The sequence below is a fragment of the Bufo bufo genome, chromosome 1 (assembly GCF_905171765.1).
Source record: "Bufo bufo chromosome 1, aBufBuf1.1, whole genome shotgun sequence".
Taxonomy (NCBI): Eukaryota; Metazoa; Chordata; class Amphibia; order Anura; family Bufonidae; genus Bufo; species Bufo bufo.
The window spans coordinates 278131960-278157460 of record NC_053389.1 but is presented as its reverse complement, the minus strand read 5'-3'; the positions used below and the strand labels follow the sequence as shown (position 1 = coordinate 278157460).

At 38.8% G+C, this 25501-nt stretch overlaps 1 protein-coding gene across 4 annotated transcripts in view; it reads right to left on the bottom strand.

The window, feature by feature from the left end:
* Positions 1-22797, bottom strand: part of EBF1 (EBF transcription factor 1) — a 357532-nt gene extending 334735 nt beyond the window's left edge. For all 4 annotated transcript variants that reach the window (XM_040439863.1, XM_040439880.1, XM_040439870.1 and 1 more), the window contains exons 1-4: positions 22162-22797; positions 19616-19772; positions 18811-18874; positions 17743-17798 (exon numbers count right to left, since the gene is read on the bottom strand). In XM_040439863.1, coding sequence (XP_040295797.1) covers positions 17743-17798; positions 18811-18874; positions 19616-19772; positions 22162-22295 — 411 coding nt within the window. In that variant the 5' untranslated portion in view covers positions 22296-22797. The remainder of the gene's footprint in view (positions 1-17742; positions 17799-18810; positions 18875-19615; positions 19773-22161) is intronic.
* Positions 22798-25501: the final 2704 nt, after the last annotated feature.

Sequence of the window (25501 nt, the reverse complement as noted above, 5' to 3'; positions counted from 1 at the left end):
TTAGAGTGCCCTGTCAGGATGTCGCCTGACCAGGGTTATATGATACTGTGTGATTCCACACTAGTGTCTAACTGGCTGCGCGCTGCCAGTTTCAACTTGTAGACACTGTGTGACTACTGAACACAGTAGTAGGAGGCTTCAGCGGTATGCCGAGTTAAAATTAGAGGCTCACACTGCCCCCCGACATGTTTCGCCGTGTACCGGCGTCTTCAGGGGTAAGGGCAGTGTGACACTCTGCCCTTACCCCTGAAGACGCCGGTACACGGCGAAACATGTCGGGGGGCAGTGTGAGCCTCTAATTTTAACTCGGCATACCGCTGAAGCCTCCTACTACTGTGTTCAGTAGTCACACAGTGTCTACAAGTTGAAACTGGCAGCGCGCAGCCAGTTAGACACTAGTGTGGAATCACACAGTAGCATATAACCCTGGTCAGGCGACATCCTGACAGGGCACTCTAAACTGAGATTGAAAGGCCAGCGGACGCTGGAAGTTTTAACCATTTAGTTTATTTAGTTACTTATTTAAGTATTAGTAGCAGTATCTATTAAAAGTTATGTCTTAGTTATTGGTAGGTACAGGAACAATAGGTGTAACTTAGCCCTAACAGGCATTAAAAGTAATAAATTGTTGCACAATACACCTTATCCTTGTACTTAAAGGGAATAGTTTAGTTATTGAAGTATTGCAGCTTTGCCCCATTGACTCCAATAAATCTGAACTGCAATACCAGACACAACCCACGGGCAGGGGAGGGAGGGGTGCTGTTTTTGGATGAAAGCAGCCATGTTTTTCTAATCCTGGACAACCCCTTTAAAAGTAACAACCAATATGGTGTTGGATCCTGTTGTCCCATTTGCAAAAATGGTCAGATTAACAGAATAAAAAAAAAAAATTTAAGTAAAAAATATATATAATAGTTAGCGATTGCTCTCATTTTCAACTTCCTGCCAAATATTCATTTTCACGTGGAAATTATTTTTAAATGGGGTTGTCACACCATGACAACCCCTGATTTAAATAAATTTGATCCTTGCCGTACTTTTCCCCCTCCGCTGGCATGTCATATTGTAATATGACTGTGCATAGAACCCATTTAAAGTAAAAAGTAAACACGTACACTGCCTGTCCAACAAAAAAAGTCACCACCTGGATTTAACTAAGCAAATAGGTATGAGCCTCCTATTGGATAATTACTGCATGGGCCATTATCTTTCAGCTGGCAATGTTATTTAACCCCAACTGGTGCAATGAGTTGCTTCTCATTTCTTAAACAACCATGTCGAAAGACATATCTCGTGGTCGTGGAAAAGACGTTAGTCTGTTTGAGAAGGGTCAAATCATTGGCATGCATCAAGCAGAGAAAACATCTAAGGAGATTGCAGAAACTGCTAAAATTGGGTTAAGAACTGCCCAATACATTATTAAAAACTGGAAGGATAGTGGGGACCCATCGTATTCAAGGAAGAAATGTGGGCGGAAAAAAATCCTGAATGATCGTGATCGACGATCAATTAAACGTTTGAAATCAAATCGAAGAAAAACAACAGTGGAACTCAGGGCTATGTTTAATAGCGAAAGTAAGAGCATTTCCACACTCCAAATGCGAAGGGGACTCAAGGGATTGGGACTGAACAGCTGTGTAGCCATAAGAAAACCACTGATCAGTGAGGCAAACCAGAAAAAAGGCTTCAATTTGCTAGGGAGCATAAAGATTGGACTCTGGAGCAATGGAAGAAGGTCATGTGGTCTGATGAGTCCAGATTTACCCTGTTCCAGAGTGATGGGCGCATCAGGGTAAGAAGAAAGGCAGATGAAGTGATGCACTCATCATGCCTAGTGCCTACTATACAAGCCTGTGGGGGCAGTGCTATGATCTGGGGTTGCTGCAGTTGGTCAGGTCTAGGTTCAGCAACAGTATGTGCTCCAAGAATGAGGTCAGCTGACTACCTGAACATACTAAATGACCAGGTTATTCAATCAATGGATTTTGTCTTCCCTGATGGCACGGGCATATTCCAAGATGACAATGCAAGGATTCATCGGGCTCAAATTGTGAAAGATTGGTTCAGGGAGCATGAGACATCATTTTCACACATGGATTGGCCACCCCAGAGTCCAGACCTTAACCCCAATGAGAATCTTTTGTTTTTTTTGGTGGCGACTTTTTTTTAGGACAGGCAGTATATTACGGCTCAGGCCTTGGTTTATAGAGGGACATTCCAAAAACATAATGTTAGTCCCAAACCAAATCAGTGTCCGCATCCTAAATGCCACCATTCATGTATGTGAATATTGATTATTGTAATTTGGATCTTCACAATTTCCCTATGACATGCTAGACCCCAGAAGTGGGGCTGTCACAACGGGAAAACTGGGGACATGTCGTCTTTTGAAACTAAATGGTTAACTTTGATATCATTGCCTATATCTGATGTGTTCAGCTATAAAACATATTTCACTGACAACAGTCTTTATTTTATATTAGGAGTCAACTTGGATCTCCATAACTTTTAGAGGGGCACTTGACCCCAACTCTTGTGTTTTTATATGGTCACATATGTCCTCTATGACTTCTACTACTACTACAGAAGTATAAAGAAATAGATACATTCATCAGCTTTGAATTCTTTTGAAATCTGATGAGGCCTTAAAGGAGTGTCACAGATTTTTGTTGCTCAATGAGTGTCACCAGAAGCTAACTATTCTATTGTGGAGTTGCATTGATTAGGGCTACACTGTCTGTATTACATAAGTAGGGATGAGTTCACTTCAGAGTTTAGCTTTCTGTCGTTCTGACCCATCAGAAGAAGAGAGAGAAAACAAAAAAAAACTGGATCCTGTAAAAAAATAAAAACTGATCCTGTTGCATTAGTTGTCATCCGTATAAGCCATTTCTGTCTGAGATCCGTTTTTTAGACGGGAAAAAAAAGTCCTGCATGCAGTCCTCTTTTTTCCATCTAAAAAACGGATCTAAGACAGAAATGGCTCAAACGAATGACGATTGATGAAACAGGATCAGTTTTTTTACAGGATCCTGTAAAAAGACATATCCTATGCATAACTGATGCAACAGGCTCATTTTTTATTTATTTTTTACAGGATCCTGTTTTATTTTTTTCTCTTTCTCTTCTTCTGACGGATCAGAAGAACGAAAACCTAAACGGTGATGTGAACTCAGCCTGAGCATACAAGGTATAAAAAAGGTTTAGTAACTAGTGGGACATTGTCAGCCGGACCATCCTCTTAGATTGAGGATGTTTCACTGTCAACCAATGTTTCAGGTAGATCTGAACATTTTACGAGAGGACGGTGGTAATAATTGGTATTTTTCTTTCAAGTAAGTGGCATTTGATCGCTATGTTAAGCTTACATTCCCAGCAAGCATCTTATTAAACATTTGTTATGAGAGAACAATGCACCTGCAGAAGACAGAGAGTGAAAGCGCTGACATTCCTGTCATGGCTCCTCATCGTAGCTCACACCTCCTGATCCCAGAGCCAAGTAAGACTACCGACAAGACGTGCAATTTTCCTTTCAATTCAGACATCAGAGCATGGTAAAAACATGAACCTGTAACACGTCTGGAGACCCAATCCACTGCAGACTGGCACATGTGGCTTTTTAGTCTGATGTTTGCTATATGATGGTAAATCATGGAATTACAGTGTCAGACAGACTCACAAGGAGACATCAAGTCAGCTTCAAGTCGGGGTTATTGAAAAAGCTAATGATACAGACAGAGCCAAGTATAGAGTGCCCCATTGCCTGCTATTAACAAGGTTAAAAGGCAAATTTACCACAAACAAATGTAACAACAAATTTAAAGGGATTTAAAAAAAACTTGACACAGAGGTAGTTACTAAATAGATAATAGATTAAAAAAAGCTATACATATAGCATCGGACTGGCCAACCAGAGGATCCTCCAGTGAGTCCAGGCGTTTATACCATACTGGACACCAGCTCTAATAGCATAGTAGGCCCTAAAGGCCCAGGAGAAAATAAATCATTTGGACTTGCCTTTGGAGCCAATCAATTGCCACTAGGTTCTATTTCTTTGAATCAAAACCTATAGACTTTATTGATGATATGGAAGTTGGCACCTGAGAATAAATTCCTTTGGTGGACCCAAATCTGGTACTGAATACATATTATACAGTATAATTTTCTCTGGTACCCCAGTCTGACATTGTATACAATTCCCTTGTTTATTGCATGGAAGTGTTATTGGGCGTCTGAAAGTAATATTATTTGAGCATTATATGATTACATTATTTGGGCACTATATTAAAGAAGCCATAAGGTAAGTGGGGTTTGTTATTAGAACTTACTGCACAGTGCACCCACCTAGGGCTGTCCTAGATGGATGAATAGATAGGAGAGCAGTTTCATTTTTAAAGAGGTTTTTCAAGACTTTTTGATCTGATCGGTGGGGTCCTACACCAGTAACTCCTGCTGATCAGCTGTTTGGAAATGGCCCACTCACAGTAGCGCCACAGCCTTCTCTCAGCTCACTAGGCATAGTGCAGTACATTGTATAGCGGCTAGGCTTCGCCTAGGCCAGGTGACCGATGAACGTGACGTCACATGGCCTAGGCAAAGCTGAAAGAAGCCTGTGACACTACTATGAGTGTCGGTGCCTTCTCAAGCAGCTGATCGGCGGAGGTCCCCAGTGTCGGACTCCCACCGATCAGATACCGATGACCTATCCATCAGCTAATAAATCTCGGAAAACCACTTTAATAGGTCTCATGTATCAAAAGTATCTTCATTCTTATTGTAACCAAACAGAATCCATGTTTCATTCTCCAGTGAAGTAGCACTAGAGTCTGGTTGATATGGGTGACTATTACATTTCTCTAGGACAGTACTGACATATGAGAAGCATATGCATTACAAACTGTGTTCTTTTTAAAGAAAAGGCATATTTCTTTACATACATGTGAATTGCTATAAGTTTCAGTCTTTAGGTGTTAATGCATTGCTTCCATAATATTGCTATAATGTAGGACGGGGGTAACATCATTGTGTATGGTGGTAACATCATTGTGTATGGTAAAACTGATTTGCTGTATCGGTCCATGTTGCTGACAGTATTGTACAAATGCAATTATAGGTTGGTTACTGTAATCTAAAACTCCAGTCTGTCATAGATATGACATCAACCCTGCTTTGACTTATGAGGGGCTCTTTCCATTGTAATCTGTTTCTTCTTCCATCAGGCTGCATTTTGTGCACATGATACTATCAGCCCCTCTTCATCTGACTTGTTTTCACAGTGTATCATTCTGTGATAACTCCAATTCTACATTTCCAGCTATAAAATACTGGAACCCCCAGAAAGACATTTTGAAGAGCATTATGGTCATATCTGCCAGAATAAACTTCGTATATCTCATCTTCAAAGTGCCCAATGATACTTCTCAACCACAGAGAACTGTAACCCCTCTGCTCTGCTCAGTTCTCTCTAGGGAGACTTCCTCCCCATACATCTCGCTACTTCTCCTGTTCTGGATTTCCACATGGAGCATAACACTAGCATGAAAGGAGTTAAAATTTAACTCCAATTTAAGCTTGAAAGTTAAGATGTAGGTGCAGGCAACTCGAATATCCTACAGTATCACCCCCATTTCTCACCAAGGATCCAAGGACATGAGATATGAGTAGTAGTTTGGTGATGTCCTCATTCTCTACAGCAGTTCTAACTCACCCTTGCCCGTGATATGAAGGACACACTGTGGTAAATGGGCATTTTGTTATCTCCAAGTAGCTTGAAAGTGCAACTAAAGTTAACCCTAAAGGCCACCATACACATTATTGTATTGTCAGGCCATAGTCCAATATGCTCCTGACCCTCCCCGACAGATGATGTTGGGGGAGAGAAGAATCTGGTGAAGTGAATATTTTTGCCCTATTTGTTTGTTCTCCCTGGAGATAATTTGCTGTAAGAAGTGTCTGGCAGCAGATTTCTCCCCTCTCCCCATCGAATACATGTAAATTTTAGGCTGAGCGGAATATGTATGTTTATGGTGGCTCTGTGAGTTAGTTGGGAGAGATAGCTGTCCACAAAACGATCATTTGGCTGACAGCTATTGAATGTGTATGGCTGTCATCAACAGAGATTTTATTACTCTAGGTAACAAAGGTCAAGGATCCTCAATTTATTTGACCACACAGAGCTGCATTTTTATTTGCAAGGGAAGAAGCTCTGTCCAACCATCGTGTATTCTTCACCAGCAGGGACAGCTTTAAAGTGTGAGCATTCATCAAACAGCTCCCTGTATCTCAGCTTTCTGGGCCCCTCTGGGCTTGATATTTTTGCTTTGGGCAAAGGGTAACTACTACAAAAATAAACCCACACACAACAAAAGTCATTTGGACAAAAACAATTCCACACTTACAGTTTCTACCTGTGGAATATATTTTTCATATTCCCTAGATGTCTCTTAAAGGGGACTCCTTGAGAGTGAGGCAACCGGTATAGTAGTTCAATGCATAGTCAAAGAGTTACCATCAAGAAGGATAATCTGATCTTCTCACTGTGTTAACAGGGAGCCATAATGTCATCCAACATAGTCTACTGATGGTCACATCTGGCACATTTCCTGCCATTTGGACAAGTCTAATAATTAGGAACACTGGAATGAGAATGGGAAACAGATAAGCCCCTATACATGGCATCTCCGTTTGAAGAGTCATGTTGCAATTGTAACTGGTGATTCTACTGTTAACCCCCTACCAGAGAAAAGTAGTTGGAGTTTAGTTGCAGGGGGTATACAGGTACAATATTATGATCAGCCCACAATGCTTATGCAGCCAAATGACTTTCCTTATGTGTCCTTTGGTTCATAGGTACCTCTCATCATGACATAACCAGTGGCTCCAGAAAAATGGAGGAATATAGGAACATACAGCTGCAGGCAAATAAGATTAGTCACGTGTGAGTTTAATTGCAAGACATGTGTCTGTTGTTTAGCTCAAGCTTCTCAATTAGCTTGATTCAGGCTTTGTAACCTATGGACACGTCTTTCAGCTAATTAGTGGGTACACAGTCTTCTGTTAATGAGACACAGGGAAAAAAAGAAAAGGAAAGTAACGTTCTAACAAACACTACCCGTTATTCTATTCATAAAATTTTTTATGGATTTTCTTTTACCTCAAATTTCAGATTTTAATACTTTTGGCCTTTGCATTTTCAGGTGTTATGATTTTTAGTATTGCCTACATTGTATAATGAAATTGCTTAATATTGAGGCTTATGGTTGACTTGTAAATTATAATATTAAAGTATTTTTCCAGGTTCAGAATACTGATGGTCGGTCCATCTGGATAGGCCATCAATATCAGAATGGTGGGGTCTGGCACCCCTACTAAACAGATGTTTGTGTGAGCGCTGTTACCTCTTTATCATCATTTATTCTGGCCCATGTTCCTGAGCACCGTCTACTGGCAGTGCAAGGTATTACAGCTTAATCCCGTAAAAATGAGAAGACGTTAGCATTCGTATGAGCAACACAGTGCCTTGAAACAATGGATTGGCGGAAGTTCCAAGAGTCAGACCCCCACTGATCTAATATTGACGGATGGGTCTTGGATTACAAATCCAAGAAACTCCTTTAAGATATTGGTATAATCTACATTACAGTAATTATAAATAGCTGCTGCCACTGCCAGACTGTGTATGGAGACACCCCTTTGACAAAGCAATGGTAACATCCAGGTGCCAATCTGAAGGGGTTGTCCGGGTTCAGAGCTAAACCCGGACATACCCATATTTTCACCCAGGCAGCCCCTCTGATGTTAGGATAGCACAGGTCAAGGGCTTTTTTATCTACAATAATACACTGCAGGGCGGAGGCTTCCGCCCAGCAGTGTGTTCGTTCACGTCACTGGCTCTGATGGCCCCACTTTAGCGTTGCCTTAGCCATTTTACAGGCTAGGGTAGCGCTAAAGCCCACCTATCAGTGCCGGTGACGTCACCGTGCTCACTGCTGGGTGGAAGCCTCTGCCTGGCATCCCTATGGAGAGCCCGATTCCTCACCAGAACTCCAGAAAATGCCTTTGAAAATGCCATGAACTTCTCCGATGCTCAAGTCAGGGGAGCTGCCTGGGTGAAAATGGAGATATTTCCAGGTTCAGCTCTGAACCCTGACAACCCCTTTAAGCATATATTTCTAAAAGGAATAACAGAGCATCAACACAACGGCATAACAAACAAAAGATGATCCAAAATTCTTATTTTCAAAAGAATACAACAGACATGCCCTGAGTGTACCTCCACTGTACCTATCCTGCCTAATTTAAAATTGGGCATAGAGAATTCTCCTGGGTGGTATAGTTGCTTAGGCAATCTTATGGCACCCAACAAGTATAATGCATGGGTCCTTTAATTTGAATAGCTAGGTGACAACCCCTGAGGGAATTTTAACTCAAGCCATAATAGTGGTTATTTGATTTCTTAAATTTTTATATTTGAAAAAATATATATATATTCTAAATCAATACAGCATATGATAATGTGACATTAACACTTCTGGAAACATAGCAGATCTGTATGGCAATTCAAAAATAAACTATATGAATAAATGGAAAAAAAATAATCTGGCCTGGTATTTGATTCGGAGTGTTATATTTATTTTAAAGTTTATATGAAAAAAGTTTTAAAAAAAAAAGTATTCGGAAAAATAAAAATATTCAAAGTGTTGAGAATGTATAACTACTAACTAACTACTAACATATGTCAAATTAAAAAGCAAGGCATGAAAAGCAATGCAAACCCAATGGACCTTTAATCTTAAACAGCAATGGTTTTCATTAGAGTCACATTAAATAGCAATGATTATCTTGAAAGCATGCAGCTCACAGTTTTTGCAGCCAGCTCTCCCCTGAGGACCATTCTGCAATACCCTAGCAGGATGATGTCATACTGTAGCTAGCGCAGAATGAAATGACATCATCCATTGTAAGAGAAACAAACCACACTCTGCATTATCAGACAGCATCCCTCGCAAGAAAATACAAGGGGTCAAATTACCAGCTGGAAAACAGAATTGCAGCCAGTGTGGAAAACAGGACCCAAGAGATTGAAAATTAGGAGCAGATTAAAATACATGTGAATCAGCACAGCTCTTAGTGCTACTTTCACATACCATCTTGTATATTACATGTGGATACCTTACTGATGTTTATAGCAGTGTTCGCTATAGGGCAGTGGGCCAAAAGTGGTCTTAAAGCTTCACATAAAAAACAACTTACGTTGCATTGTGCCTTAAAATTGTACTATGTCAGTAAATAATAAATATATGTGCACTGTCTGCATGTGAACTATTCTGCAGGGCTATATAACCAGGGGGATCTAGTAAAATAAAAACATTTCAGTATCTGCTTACTTTCTGATGACAACCTTTTTTCTTTTTCAAATTAATTGCCAAATACTAAAGAAATAAACTGATGAAAAAAAACTAATCATGGAAATAAGTAAAAAAAATAAAAATTATATATATATATATATATAAATATATATTAAAAAAGAAAAAAATCTAACTGTTAAAATCAATTTTCAATTTATTGTAAGAAAAAAAAAAAAAAGGAGGAACACTAGTGACTAAAAATATAACAAATTGTAATGTTAACCCTGGACTACAATATGTCTTTTAACTAAAACAAAATGAAGATGTATATATGTGTCCAAAGTATCAGCATGTATTTGGACTTTGCGAGGCACCTTGATTGGAGATGAGCTTTGTGCTTTTTGTCATGCTTATGCATATCCCAAAATATACTCTTCACACCACTGTTTGTTAACCCTTGACTAAACTGTATAGTTATGGTACATTTAGATCATGAGAACCCAACCATTATCAGATACCATCATATTAATATTTTATTTGGATTTAAATATGAAGTTGTCACAGCCACACCCCTTTTATTAGCATCATCAAATAATGTTTAACAACAAGTTATAATAGCTCAATTTAATAACTATATACCACTATGTACTACAATAACTACAATAGTGCCATGAAAAACAATTGTACTGGTTGTGTGCGTGCCAATATAGTTTTGAAGTTTTGATATTATAATCTTTTTTAACTTCACCTACTTTTTTTAGAGGGTGGAGGCAAAGATATTTGCATTCATTTTGATTTAAAAATAAAAAATATATTCCAGAGAATACAATTTGGAATAAATTAGATATATAATATATATGTATTACATCATTTACATATAAATGTTGTTCAATATTTTGAGGGAGTGGTAGAGTGGTAAAGCCTGGCCTTAACTATTCCAAGCCACCCTCAACCTGCACCAAGAGACTACAAATCCTCCAATCTATACTCTGAATTCACATGTAATTTGGTGCTGGCACGTTGCCAGCATGGTCAGGAAGTCATTGGTTGTGTAAAATCAAAATATCATCATGGGATTAATAAAAATACATCTCTGCTAATATGTTCATTTTTAAGGTAGTTTAAACATTCACTTTTGAAGCAGCTCTAGCGTAAATATCCCAGAACAAATGGCAGTATGTAATACAGGAGGGAGCAGTTGGGATGCCAGACTGAAAAATACATTAGGCCATCTGGCTGTGGCAGCCTATCCAAAATCCTCAGCTTTGTGTTCACCCCGACTCAAAACAACACATTTTCCACTATGATGAGTATACATTATCCCAAAAACAGCCCTGATCATGCATGCAAATTCCAGGCTTTCTGTTTACATAAATATGGTAATTAATTTGCTGCCATTAGAAAATAAATAAACAAATAAAGGCTAAATATTATTGTATTTATATGGAATTCATGCAAATATATATATATATTATGAGCCACACAACATTTCTGTACTGCTTAATGCAATTCTAAATAGTGTTACAGATACAGACCTTTAGGAGTAATGAGAAGATAGATAGATAGATAGATAGATAGATAGATAGATAGATAGATAGATAGATAGATAGATAGATAGATAATAGATCGATAGATAGATAGATATAGATGGGTAGATAGATACAGTAGATTAGATAGATAGATAGATAATAGATAGATAGATTAATAGATAGATAGATACTGTAGATAGATAATAGATAGATAGATAGATAGATAGATAGATAGATAATAGATAGATAGATAGATAGATAGATAGATAGATAGATAGATAGATAGATAGATCCAAGACTGGTAAATGGATGCTGGAAGGTACTGTCAGCCATACTGTGGTGTTTCCCATGGATACCACCACCCATGCTCCGCTCTCTCCACAGCCTGGATCATTTTTAAATAACCCCACCTTACATCCATATCCAGGCCTCCTGCTGAGACATCATTCACTAGCATACCATGCATTCTTTATATATATAGGCAGCATGGTGGTTCTGTAATTAGCACTTGCAGCGCTGGGTTCCTGGGTTTGAATCCGGCCAAGGACAACATCTGCATGGAGTTTGTATGTTCTCCGTGGGTCTTCTCCGGGTACTCCGGTTTTCTCCCATACTCCAGACACATAGTGTTAGGGAACTTATATTTTGTGAGCCACATTAGAGACAGCATGATGCTAATGTCTGTAAAGTGCTGTGGAATATGTCAGCGCCATATAAGTGAGTATAATAAATTATATATATATATATAGGGTCTTTCCAGTATACCATTAACTGAATATGCCTCCTGTACTGGCATTAACTTAAACAGTATATAAGTTGTCAAAAAGGTGCACATTTTTCAAAATGTATCAGAGTGACACACATGGTATAATATATTTGAAGACACGTTAGACACAGTTCCTACATCTTTATACCACCTTGCAACTTGAACTAGAGAAGGCCTGTCTGATAGGCCTAGCTTGTACACATTTCTTATAACTGGTATAATGGGATGATAACTACATCACAGTATCGCTTTACAAAAAACGAAAAAGGGCCAATGGGAATTGATTGGATTGATATTAATAGAATTAGCGGCCTTGTTACTGTTAAGTCGTGATATCTTCATACCAATAACCGGAATATTCTCTTGTATAACCTAATAATGACAGAACTCAGGCAGACTCTAGAGCTCTTAATTGCCTTCAAGTCTTAGCATTATACATATGTGAAATATAAATCCATCTACTCATCATGAGTCATGAATTATAATGTCACATTTGGAAGTATGTATGTATCAGATAACCCACACTCATTCTAACAAGTATTTTATAAAAAAAAATAATATATATATATATATATATATATATATATATATATATATATATGAATAAGCCAGTGATAAAAAGTGAGAAAGGGATATAAATGGATTAGAAAGAAATTATCTATTTCATAACTATCTTTCTATCTATCTATCTATCTATCTATCTATCTATCATGTATCTATCTATTTATCATCTATCTATCTCAGTGGCGTAGCGGGAAGGGGGGAGGGCACCAAATTGCAGGGGGCGCCAGGCAGCAAGCATTTCAATGAGGGCCACGGGAGCCTATGGCTCCCGTCCCCTCCGTTATGCCTCATAGGCTTCAGGCCACTAGGCCTGAAGCCTATGAGGCAGTAGAGCAACTCAGGAGGTCACGATTACCTCACTGTGACCTCCTGTGTCGGGTCTCGCGAGATGACGTGGCGCGGGAAGGCACAAGCTATGATGGAGAGAGGTTTTTTGTTTTTGTTTTTTAAATTTACGTACCCTACCCTAACTGCGGAGGTACTGGGGGCACTATGGGGGTGGGGGTGGAGCAGAGAGAGGAGGACCGAGGACATTATACTAATGAGGGGGCCATTATATTAATAATAAAGATAGGGGCATTATACTAATAATAAAGAGGGGGCCATTACATTAATAATAAAGAGGGGGACATTATATTAATAATAAAGAGGGGACATTATATTAATAATAAAGAGGGTCCATTATACTAATAATAAAGAGGGGGACATTATATTAATAATAAAGATAGGGACATTATACTAATAATAAAGAGGGGGCCATTATATTAACAATAATGAGGGCCGATTATAATAATTATGAGGGGAACATTATACTAATAACAAAGAGGGGGCCATTATATATACTAATAATACACTGGAGCCTTTATAAGAAAAATACAGAGGGCCCATTATAATAATGATACAGAGGGGGCCATAATAATAATAATAATAATACAGAGGGGGTCATTATAATATACAGGGGGAATAATATTATGGGGAATGGGGGACTATCTGTCTGGCTCTAGCACAGTATTGGGGGGCAGCAGGATGACAGTGTTGAGACACCAGGAAGGAGAGGCTGAGAGTAAAGTGAGGAACCTAAAAAATAATCTGTGAAACTCTGCAGAGATGAGAAGCTGCTGAAAGAAGGTATCATGGTGGTCTAATCGCTGAATGAAGACGTTAAGGAGAGAGTCTACATCACAGGAGATGTCACTGCATGTAAGAGGTATGGTGGGGTATTCTACTGTATATTTAATAGCGATGTATGTTATGTCTATCTATATATCTGTTTCATGGTAGGGTTGGGGGGAGGAGATTTAGAATTTGGCCCACCCTGCCGCAGCCCGGCCCCCGACTTCAGGTCACACTGTGAGTGTTCTGAACTCTGGGGCTCATACCAATCTACTACATTATCTGTACTCAGAGAGTTATCACTGTGTTATCTGAGGAGTTACGTAGGACTGCAGGAGATATCTACTACATTATCTGTACTCAGAGAGTTATCACTGTGTTATCTGTGGTGTTACGTAGGACTGCAAGTGACATCTACTACATTATTTGTACTCACAGAGTTATCACTGTGTTATCTGTGGTGTTACATAGGACTGCAGGTGACATCTACTACATTATCTGTACTCAGAGAGTTATCACTGTGTTATCTGTGGTGTTACATAGGACTGCAGGTGACATCTACTACATTATCTGTACTCAGAGAGTTATCACTGTGTTATCTGTGGTGTTACGTAGGACTGCAAGTGACATCTACTACATTATTTGTACTCACAGAGTTATCACTGTGTTATCTGTGGTGTTACATAGGACTGCAGGTGACATCTACTACATTATTTGTACTCAGAGAGTTATCACTGAGTTATCTGTGGAGTTACGTAGGACTGCAAGTGATATCTACTGCATTATTTGTAAAAAGGGGCGTGATCACAGGTTGGGGGGGGGCGCAATTTTTGGCTTTCCCCGGGTGCTGGCAACCCACGCTATGCCACTGATCTATCTATCTAATCTATATTCCTATTTATTGAATAGATGGTAGATGATAGATAGATAGATAGATAGATAGATAGATAGATAGATAGATAGATAGATAGATAGATAGAACTTTTTTTTTTTTGTATGAATGAGACCAAGACTTGAAGATGATAAACAACTATTGTTCTTAGATTGCAAGCTCCTGTGAGCAGGGCCCTCACACATGAGGCGCACTTCATTTCTGCCAGTTGTTTTATGCAGGGAGTCAGACACAACTGATATATGTGAACTGAACTTGAGTGCTCAGATCCACCTGCATCTATTCACTGATAGCGCCAGACAGAAAAACTGAGTATCTTGCGTTTCCGGCGCTATTTGGCATCCGGCATCACAAACGATGTGCCAGAAGGATGAGAATGATCTTATAGAAAACTATGGGATCAGTTCTGGCTCAGTTCCCCTTAGGCATTCTCTGCTTCACGTCAGATGGAACTGAACCGGATCACCGGACATATGTGAAGGGGCCGTGTAACTGTGATGTTTAATTTGGTTGTATATGTACCGTTTGAATTGTAAGGTGCTAAAGAATATGTTGGCGCTGTAGAAATAGAGATTATTATCATTATTAATATTAGTGTGTGAATCATGTAAAAATGGCTGCTGTATGACTGCAATTATTCCCTATAAGCCAAAAAGTGACTGTTCAAAAGTCACAAACTTTCTGACACAGTTGGAAACATAGTCACATGTATCTTTCTTTCTATCTGTCTGTCTTTTCCACTGATTTGTTTATCTATCTATCTAAAAAAAATATATCAGCACTCCAAAATGCAAAGTGATTGTCTCGGGCACATGCCTGTTTAATATATTGGAAGTGCTCCCATCTTGGACATCATCTATCTATCATCTGTCTAATCTATTTATTTATCTATTATCTATCTACCTATCATCTATCTAATCTGTATATCTCATCTATTTATCATCGATCTAATCTATCTATGTAATATCTATCATCTATCTAATCTATTTATCTATCTATCTCATATCTATATAATCTGTATATCTCATATCTGTATATCTCATATCTATCTAATCTGTATATCTCATATCTCATCTATTTATCATCGATCTAATCTCTATATCTAATCTATCTAATATCTATCTAATCTATTTATCTATCTATCTCATATCTACCTATCTAATCTATCTATCTTTTTATCTATCATTCTTTTTTCATGTCAGAGTAGTATACTCTATGAGTAGCTGACTCTGGTTCTTAGTGGTTCCTTTGGCTTCTACACAGACAGCTTTCCAGGTTACTAGTTCATGTAAAATGCATCAGAGGCCTCAGCTTCTCACAGGATTCTGCTCTAGTCACATCTGTCAAGTCTGTGAGGTACTAATTTCAGAAAAAGGCAAACACAAAACAACGGCTGCTCCACTGAAGAACATGAGAACTGGCTGAATTTAGTAGTCACCAATTTATAAATTGCCAAGCATTTACGTTGGAAGCCCCCACAGACAGTGAGACAGATAATAGATAAATAGATTTTTTGAATTTTTGAATTTTAATGCAGATAAAAATAAAACCCAGACTGCCACATTGTTCAACTAAAACTAGTTCAAAGAATAAATGAAAAAAAAAAGGGGTTGTAAACAATAGCAATAAAAGTGTGGAAATACACACAAAATAGCTAAACATTTTATCAGCTTCCTAAAAACAATAAAAACATTAAAAAATGTGTATAAAACTCTCATTAACTGAGAGCAGCATAAGCAATTTCACTTATCATGAATTATAAAAGGACATGAGCACTATGCAGTACTGTATAATAAACTGAATGTACCAACCAGTGCCAATCCAGGTTTATTGACTATATGTCCATAAAATATAGTAGCAACTATCATTGTGAAGTTATGTTTTGGATAAAAAAAGGAATTTAAATATTGAAACTCTAGAATACTCTACATTACAGATATTATTGGTTTCCTGTATCTTTAAGATGATAGCAAACATGTAGGGGATATAGTGATATAATGTACTGCAATGACAGTGGATATGATAGCAGGATAAAAACATCTATGTGATATTACAAAAGGATTTAAAAAAAAAAAAAAGGAAATGCCTGGAGTGTCTGCAAAAAAGGTCCAAAAATAATATGTGAACTGCATAACATTGCCAGGAAGGAAGGAGGTTACAATGAGACTGGTGTGTTTTCTGACAATCTCCAAAAACACATCCACACACACTGATTCCTATGCACATATAAACAGAAATATCCAAATAGGAGTACACATGGAAAAAATACACATACACCGAATTCTCACACATACACATATATAAGTGTGTGTGTGTGTGAGAGAGAGAGTGTGTGTGTGTGTGTGTGTGTGTGTGTGAGAGAGAGAGAGAGAGAGAGAGAGAGAGAATAAATATATATATATATATATATATATATATATATATATATACACACACAAATACATCACAATCACAACTATAGACATGGGAAAAAGGGAGCACACAGAAAAAAAACAAATATTTACACAAACACAGATATACCCAAATATACACACAGATGGAGCAGTACTAAACTTGAGTGGCTTCACTAAAGCCATTGAAAAAGTCAACTAAAAGTGTATTGGCATTGTTTACTTGGTAAGCATCAAGATGACAAGATGAGGATTGCTACATCTGTATGTATCTCTCTCTCTCTCTCTCTCTCTCTCTATATATACACACACACACACACACACACACACACTCATACTACTACACATACATACATAAATATGCATACTCTTAGTGGTACACACAAACACACACTCTATAATTTACCAGACATACTGACTTATATAACTCACATATAGCCAATAAATATACACACATAAACACATGTAATGTACTAAACATATACTATAATGATACAGCATACATTGAAATGTACCTGACTATAGACATAGTTTATTGAGCAGGAAATCAAAAAACTGTTATTTGGATCAGGTTCTAGGTATCTTAAATCCCCTGCGTGAGACAATTCTTGAAAAATAAAGGCCCTTCTTCAGGAAGGCTAGCTCTTAAGGGTTTATAACCTGAGGGGGAGGAAGTGGTTAATAATGAGTTGTAATTGTGAGGCCTCTAGAAGACATGAGATAAGTAGGATATTTTGGGGCTTGTAGTTCCCCATCAGCTATTACCCCCCTCCCCCAGATATCTTTATGTGACAGCCTACACACATCACTACTGAATGTCAGCCTGTGCTCCAGTGTGCAGGATCTTGTTTTGCTGACCTTCCCATCTGTCATCAGCCAGCCTGACCCCTTACTCACTGAGCCACATTAGAGAAACAAACACAATCCACAGCTTCCCAAGTTCCACATTACACTGAACACACAGCTCCATTGTCCATGCAGTACTCATATTATTATAGCTTTTATTTTCAGGGCACATGATCATACACATCAACATATTTCATAGCTGCATATCAGAAGGAAATCTCCCGACAACTAATACATGGTTATTAACAGTAATATACTATTATTTAGATGCACTGTAAGCTGGGACACTTACCTGCTTAGTCATGGAGTCTATTAACCGCACATAGAAATCCTGCTCTGTTCTAATGCCTGGAGACAAGAGGGAAAAGTGTCATTTAAGGTTTCTGGAACGATAGATAGATGATAGATAGATAGATAGATAGATAGATAGATAGATAGATAGATAGATACAAAAACAGATAAATAGATTTTCTGGAGGCTTTACATAATATTGCTGGGTTTTAATTCTTACTGATATTAAAATGTGACCCCGATAAATGCATATAGTGATGGGGATAATCTATTAACCTATTTTACTCTACAAGACTATTATACCAATAGTCAACACAATTACAGTGAGGTGAACCGCTATAAAATCCCTGGAAATAATATAACTGCAGGTCACCAGACCGGAGCCTGTGCCTTATAAACATACCAAACATGCTGATCTCTATAATAGTGTGACTAAAAGGATAAAATACCTGACTAATGGATCACCGTCCTAGACAGTAATAGTGCATCATACAAATGATTCCGTTTTATATACTCTGGGTAAATTAACCTGCCCCTTCTCCAATTGTAATCCATTATCTAAATTGTCAATAAGATACCATGAGAAAGATAGATATAATATAAAGATAGATATGAGAGAGAGAGAGAGAGAGAGAGAGAGAGAGAGAGATAAATAGATAGATAGATATGAGATAGATATGAGATAGATAGATATGAGATAGATAGATAGATAGATAGATAGATAGATAGATAGATACTATAGATAGATAGATAGATCGATAGATAGATATTTTTTAACAAACGTGTGTTTATCTAGCTATAATTCCTATTAAATTATTACTCTTGTTATTAATACTCTACTTGACTAGTAAAGACGATTCATCATCAGCAGTTCTGGGTAAAACTGGAAGTTACACATCACCAAATGACAACAAACTCAACTCTGCTACATTTATAAGACAGTTTATTGCAGCAGGCTGATGTTGCTCGCACCCAGTCCTCCCACCACAGGTAACACATAGAAGTTTCTTTCCATGGAACATTCTGCTGCAGTGTCCTGTATAGAGAGGTGCCGGCCCCAGACACTCACCATTACTATAGAGAAGCTGCAGGCGGTAATGGATGCCATTATTTGTCTTCTCACTGCTCGTTTCCTGATTACAAGAATACATTCAAGAAATATTATATTAGTAACCTAGTGAATCTGCAACCTGTGGATCGCCATCTGCTGTAAAACTACAACCCCCAGCATGTCCTAACAACATGTGGCTATCAGGACATGCTGGGGGTTGTAGAGAGACGGCTACAGTCCGATGTAGTAAAGTATATGTGACTATGATTATAAGTGTCTAATAACATGAATTTCAAGATGAAAGATTAGGAGATAAAGAAACAAAAAAGTGGAAGAACACATAAACATAAAAGAAAAATAATAATAATAATTATATATATGTAAAAATTAACAGAATGTAAAAATTAAATAAAATATAAAAATGAATAACTATATAAATTTAAATTAAAAATCCAAATTTCATGGGATGAATAAATATAATAATTTGGACTGGAATAAAGCATAATGTATGTATAAAGTATAATGAAAACGCTTGCTTTAATGAAAGGCATTCGCTGAACTGATTAATGTAAGGTCTGCATTTGGAATTAATTCTATTGAAATAAATAACAGTATATATAAACAGAGGAGATCGGATTCATAGATCGAGACGATCGAATCGTGCGTTTGAAATTGGACAGATAATAATATTTCTAGGATAGACAAGATTATATATTATAATGATATTTCAAGAAGACATTATATGTAGGTGTAAGGGGGTGATGATGATGGGTTGAGGTAGATGCACAGTATCAGTAATAATGATTGATGTGACTTTTCTTACCTTGTCTTTCTCCACGAAGCCCACAAAGGCTGTCCTCTCAATCTCCACGGGCTGCCCCTGCCGGTCATACAGAGCCAGGACAAAGTGGAAGAAGTTGGATTTTCTCAGGTTAGAGGGGGGCTGCTTCTCAAAGTGTGCCCGGGCGAGACCCACACCACTGCGGGCAGAAAGGAAGTTTTACATAGGCGGCTAAGGGAGAACCCTAACTTGATTTGAGCACAGGGAAGTATGTTACCAGTAGTTATCTATCCCATATCTATCTATCTATCTATCTATCTATCTATCTATCTATCTATCCATAGGTTGCTATTATTTATCTTTATATCTATCTCATATCTATCTTAATTTGAGAGTGTATATATATATATATATATATATATATATATATATATATATATCTACACACACGTGACAGTACAAACAGACACTTTGTAGGCACACTGTACAGGATGGTTTATGAGTGTTTACAAGATAAAGTGTAAAGTATTTGATGAATCCCTTTAATCAGCTACGGGAAGAGAAGGGATGAGAGTGATGTTATAGGACTAGGAATCAGTACACAGGGGTATACATTACATGGCTATAGGGTCAGCTGCAGAATACAGGAGGCTAGTTATATTGGGGAGAGGTGAAGAATAGGGTCACAGTTTGGAGATGTCTGAGCCTGATGGCTAAATAAGAATTCTTATGGTCTAGGAAAAGCGAGGTATTGTGGGCAGAGGGGTTTGTATACTGTATATGGGATTATAAAGGGCAACAGAAACGGAAATTAAATATTCTTTTGGGGGCCTTTTTTTTAATGATGAAGGTTTAACCTGAGATAGATAGATAGATAGATAGATAGATAGATAGATAGACAGATAGACAGATAGACAGACAGACACTGTACTGATATATGGACAGATAGAAGAAGGAATTAAGGAAAGAAAGAAAATAAACTAGATGGATAGAAACTATACAGAGATATATATATATATATATATATATATATATATATATATGAGATAGATAGATAGATAGATAGATAGATAATAGACAGGTAGATGATAGATAGATAGATGATAGATAGATAGATAGATAGATAGATAGATAGATAGATAGATAGATGATAGATAGATAGATAGATATATAGATAATAGATAGATAGATAGATAGATAGAAAGATATTAGATAGATAGATAGATAGATAGATAGATAGAAAGATATTAGATAGAAGATAGATAGATAGATAGATAGATAGATAGATAGATAGATAGATAGATAGATGCATGACTCATTGACAAACTTTTTGCTGTGCTAACAAGATCAGCCCTGCTCAACTACACCTATATATGTAATTCTTGATCCTTATTCATGATGTGACCCATGAGAAAGTTGGACAAAACTTCCCACTTAAGACTGCTTTAGTTCACATGGAGTTAATCTCCCACTTAATTCATTTTCTTCCAAGTCTATGAAAAGTTTATTTATTTGTGGATTGTGGTTGAAAAACTGATTGGAAACACATTGCTCAGACAATGCAAGGAGCCACTTCCAAGGTCTAATTCAGTGGGCCTGTCTCTTTAAATGTCTCCCCCCCCTTATATAAATCTTATCCCAGTTCCTATAGATCAGGCCATGTCAAGATAATGTGCAAAACACAAGAAGGATGATAGATGCAGAGATTAGTTGCTAGGCACAAGGGGTTATCTTAATTGAGCAGTATCTGAAAGGGGTAATACCTGTTATATATGACTGCCAGAAGAAAGTGTTATAAATTAAATGGGAATGTTATAGGATAGATGAATGGCAGGTAGATAGATAATAGGTAGATAGATAGATAGATAGATAGATAGATAGATAGGAGATAGATAAATAGATATGAGAGATAGATAGATAGATGATAGATAGATATGAGATAGATAGATAGATAGATAGATAGATAGATAGATAGATAGAGAGATAGATAGGAGACAGATAGCCTGAACTCAGGTTATATAGTAAGGGTCAAGGTGTAAAATGATTAAGAATGTAGTGAGTAACCTAAAATTCTATATTTTGTTTACTATATTATTATATATAACTTTATAATACAAATTATACTACTATACTTGTTGTTACCATATTTTATGTTTGATAATATTGTTAGGTACAAATAACACTATATATTCTTAAACAAAACTATACTACACTGACTAAACTAGTAAGTCTATTACTATACTACTACTATAGGTGGATTATCACAAGAAGGTGTACTCGATTATATGATGGGGAGAAAGGGAAATCATAGAAAGATAGACAGAGGGATGTATAAATAGATATGAGATGGATAGAGATAGATGGATGGATAGATAGATAGATAGATAGATAGATAGATAGATAGATAGAGGGGTGGATAGATAGATAGATAGATAGATAGATATGAGATACATAGATAAATAAATGGCTAGATTTGATAGATATGATGAGATTTGATTGTGCCCGACGGATCAGTAGGCAGACCCCTGCAGCCAGGAGGTGCCCGTGGTGCGGGGCCCCCTGCAGGCACCCGGCCGGCAGTGTCCTACCTCTGGGCGGCTGTGTTTGCATCCAGCACCCCGGCTCCCTGCATCCACGTCCGGACAGCGTTCATCCCGCTGCTGAGGGGCTCCTCCTTCATACTGCTCCCACTCCTCTGTATGCTTTCCTGAATGCCAAACATGAAGACAGCCTGGTGCTGCCCCTGCTCCAGCCCTAGCACTACACCGATCCCCCCAGATCACAGCACTGGAGCTGCTGCCGCTGCTGCTCTTATTATTCCAAGGCAGGAGGAGTCCACCAAGAAGAAGAAGAAGAGATGCAGGCAAGGAGGAGAGCAGGCTGCTGGAGGTCCACACTCCACTACCACATCAATAGGGCGAGAAGCACCACTGATGGACACTTCCTTGGTGACAGTTCAGGACACAATGCAATGAACTTGAGACGGCAGCTCTGCAACACCAAGTGTCATCTTCCAAGAGCCAAGTGATGGATCCAAAATCTGTTATTCCTCCAAGAAGTCTCAAGGATACACCACAAACTGTAGTCCTGTGTTCTCCTGCCCTGCAGAGTGGAGGAGGGGGGTCGTAGTTGTAGAGTGTGCCCTCTTACAGAAGAGGATGCTGTGCTTCTTGTCCTAGCTGCCCCCTGCCTGGCTCTGTCTCTGCTTCCCTGTGGAATCCTGAGTAACTATCCCCAAAGCTACACACGCTCCCACCAGCCCCCATAGGGAGAGGGCGTTGCATGCTGCCCTAGCCACGCCCGCTCATTTGCATACAGCTATTCTTCCTTCCACCTTGCTGCCTGCCCCCATCCCTCCTTCAGTACGCCCACTTTCCCTTTCTCTTCTAGGGGAGGCTGAGAAAGTTGCTTCTGGCAAGATGCTTTGCAAGGGGACATCTCACTACTAATGTCCATTGTTAGCTAGAATTCATCAATTCGTTTGGAATCAGGGCATTTGACATATGTATTGAGGAGCCCCTAAGGGAGGTTTTGTGGTCAAGTAGAGAAGTCCATGTAGGAGATTATGTCTGCTGTGAATGAGGGTAATTAGCATGCTCATGAATATGATATAGGAGAGACCCAAGCATGTGTGCCACTGAGGTCAACCAGGATTGTGGCAGATGAGGAAGCCCTCACAGAAGGTGCAGACCGGAGAAGATGCAAATGTTTTCAAGGTTCAAGGACCTTTCTAACTGGCAAAGGATGAAGATGTGACCACTGAGAACCCTTCTTCTCTCTATGTCTGTTCACATCTGGTTATTACGACTTGTAGTGGTGGCCACTGACCTCAAGGTTGGAGCAATAATCATGGTTCTTATGGGCCTAATAAGGTGAAAAGAGCAGGTGGCAACATTCCACGTGTTTTGTGTTTTGTGTTAGGCAAACAATCAAATATTGAATAATAATAATAGTTTGTATTATATAATGGCAACATATTCCGCATATTACATGGCAACAAACGAATGTACAATTCAAACATCAGGAGTGAGAGTCCTGCTCCCAAGAGCTTACAATCTGTAGGGGTGAGACGAGAGGTAGCAGTGCTCGTTTTGGTCAATGGTCATGTAGGAGAGTACCAGTATAGCTGGATGAGAATAGTCAGTACCTGTGTATGGAAAGATGTGAAATCCGTTTGAGTGTGGGGAATGCTGCTGGATGAAGAGGAATAATGTAACAAGGGGTGAACAGAGAAGATTTAAAGGGGTTTCTGAGACTTTAATACTGATGACCTATCCTCTGTATAGGTCATCAGTATCTCATCAGTGGTGTCTGACATCTGGAACCCCCACCGATCAGCTGTTTGAAAAGACAGCGGCACTCAAAGTAGCGCCACTGCTTTTCTCTCACTGAGAATTATGGTTTGGCAAACAGTCCAATGTGTGCGGGGAGTTCCCGGCTCTCTCCTGATAATATTGGAAAAGAGAAAGATCGGGGAAAGTAAATATTTTTGCCCTATCATTTTGTTCTCCTGGGAGATAAGTTACAGGGAGCTACTGAACGTGTATGGCCGCCTTAAATTGAAGAACATAATAGGCCACACAAAAATAGGTTTTTATGGTATGCTTAAAGGGGTTCTCTGGAAATGATTTAAAATGGCCACCAGCACCCTGTCGTAGAATCCGAGACTAGTGGCCACCACTTGCAGAGCTGCTTAAGGGGGTGATGGGCCGGGACCTCTCTATACACAGCACTGCTCTACAATAGATGGTAATGATATGATCCTGCCTACGATATGCCATCTTGGCTGAGCAGCCTGACAGGAAAACTCACCAATGTGCAGTATGTGCAAGTGCAAGAGTCTGGTGTGTAGTGAGGTCCTACCTCTTCACCCCCTAGGCAACTCTGAAAGTGAAGTCCTGCTCACATTGTAAGACAGGTTGCTCGCCCCCATCTTAAATCAGATGAACCCCTTTAAAGGGAACCTGTCACATTGAGGGCAGTATACAGTAGTAACAAACATGCTGATTTCAGCGGTCTGTCACTCACCTGCTAATTTTGAATGGTTACCAATAATTTACAGTTTAACCGTAGCAGCATGTGCCTGAGGCAAGAGTCAGGCTTAGGTTGGGGCTGTACAAGGATATGTGTTGTGCGACAGCAACGCTCAGAAAAATCACACCACCAAAAACATTTGTGTGACCTGTCTGCAACTTACTGTTGCACTACGATTTTAGAGCTGCGATTTGGCAGTAAAAACCCCCAGCCAACTCAGGAATAGCTGTAGCATGCAACTTGCACTGTGGTCTATGCTGGCAAAGTTGTGTGTGACTTGCAGCCAAAAATCCAAGTGTTGAGACTGTTAGGTTGCAATTTTGACCCATTGACTATCATTAGATGCATTATTGCAGTGCAACATCACGATTTTTATATCATGAAAAATGTCGCTTTGTAGCCCCAGCCTTATTCATGAGTTTCCCCTCTCTTTGCCTGTCCCCTGATGATTGGCAGTTCCATCCATAGTTTTCCCCAGAAAACTGTCAATCATCAGTTGGTGGGCAGGCAGAGAGGAAACTCATGAATAATCACTACTCACTCTGCTCGGGCACATGCTGCCAGCATTAGTCTGTAATTTCTCGGTAACTGCTCTATTTTAGCGGATGAGCGACAGGCCGCTGAAATCAGCATGTCGTTCACTGTTTTATACTGCTCTAAGTAAAGGGATGTGACATATTTTCTTTAAATCAGAGTATGTGGGGAATTAACTTTATTGTTTGGGATAGAGCATGCCAGAGAACTGGTGCAGCTCAAGAAAAGTCCTAAAAACAGGAGTGTGAAGTTCAGATTATGCAGGACGTTAATTTAGAGCACAGACAGGATGGTAGACAGAGATGAGGGAGGAGATGTAGGGGGTGCAGCACCATGGCGGGATCTGTGGGTAAGAGTGAA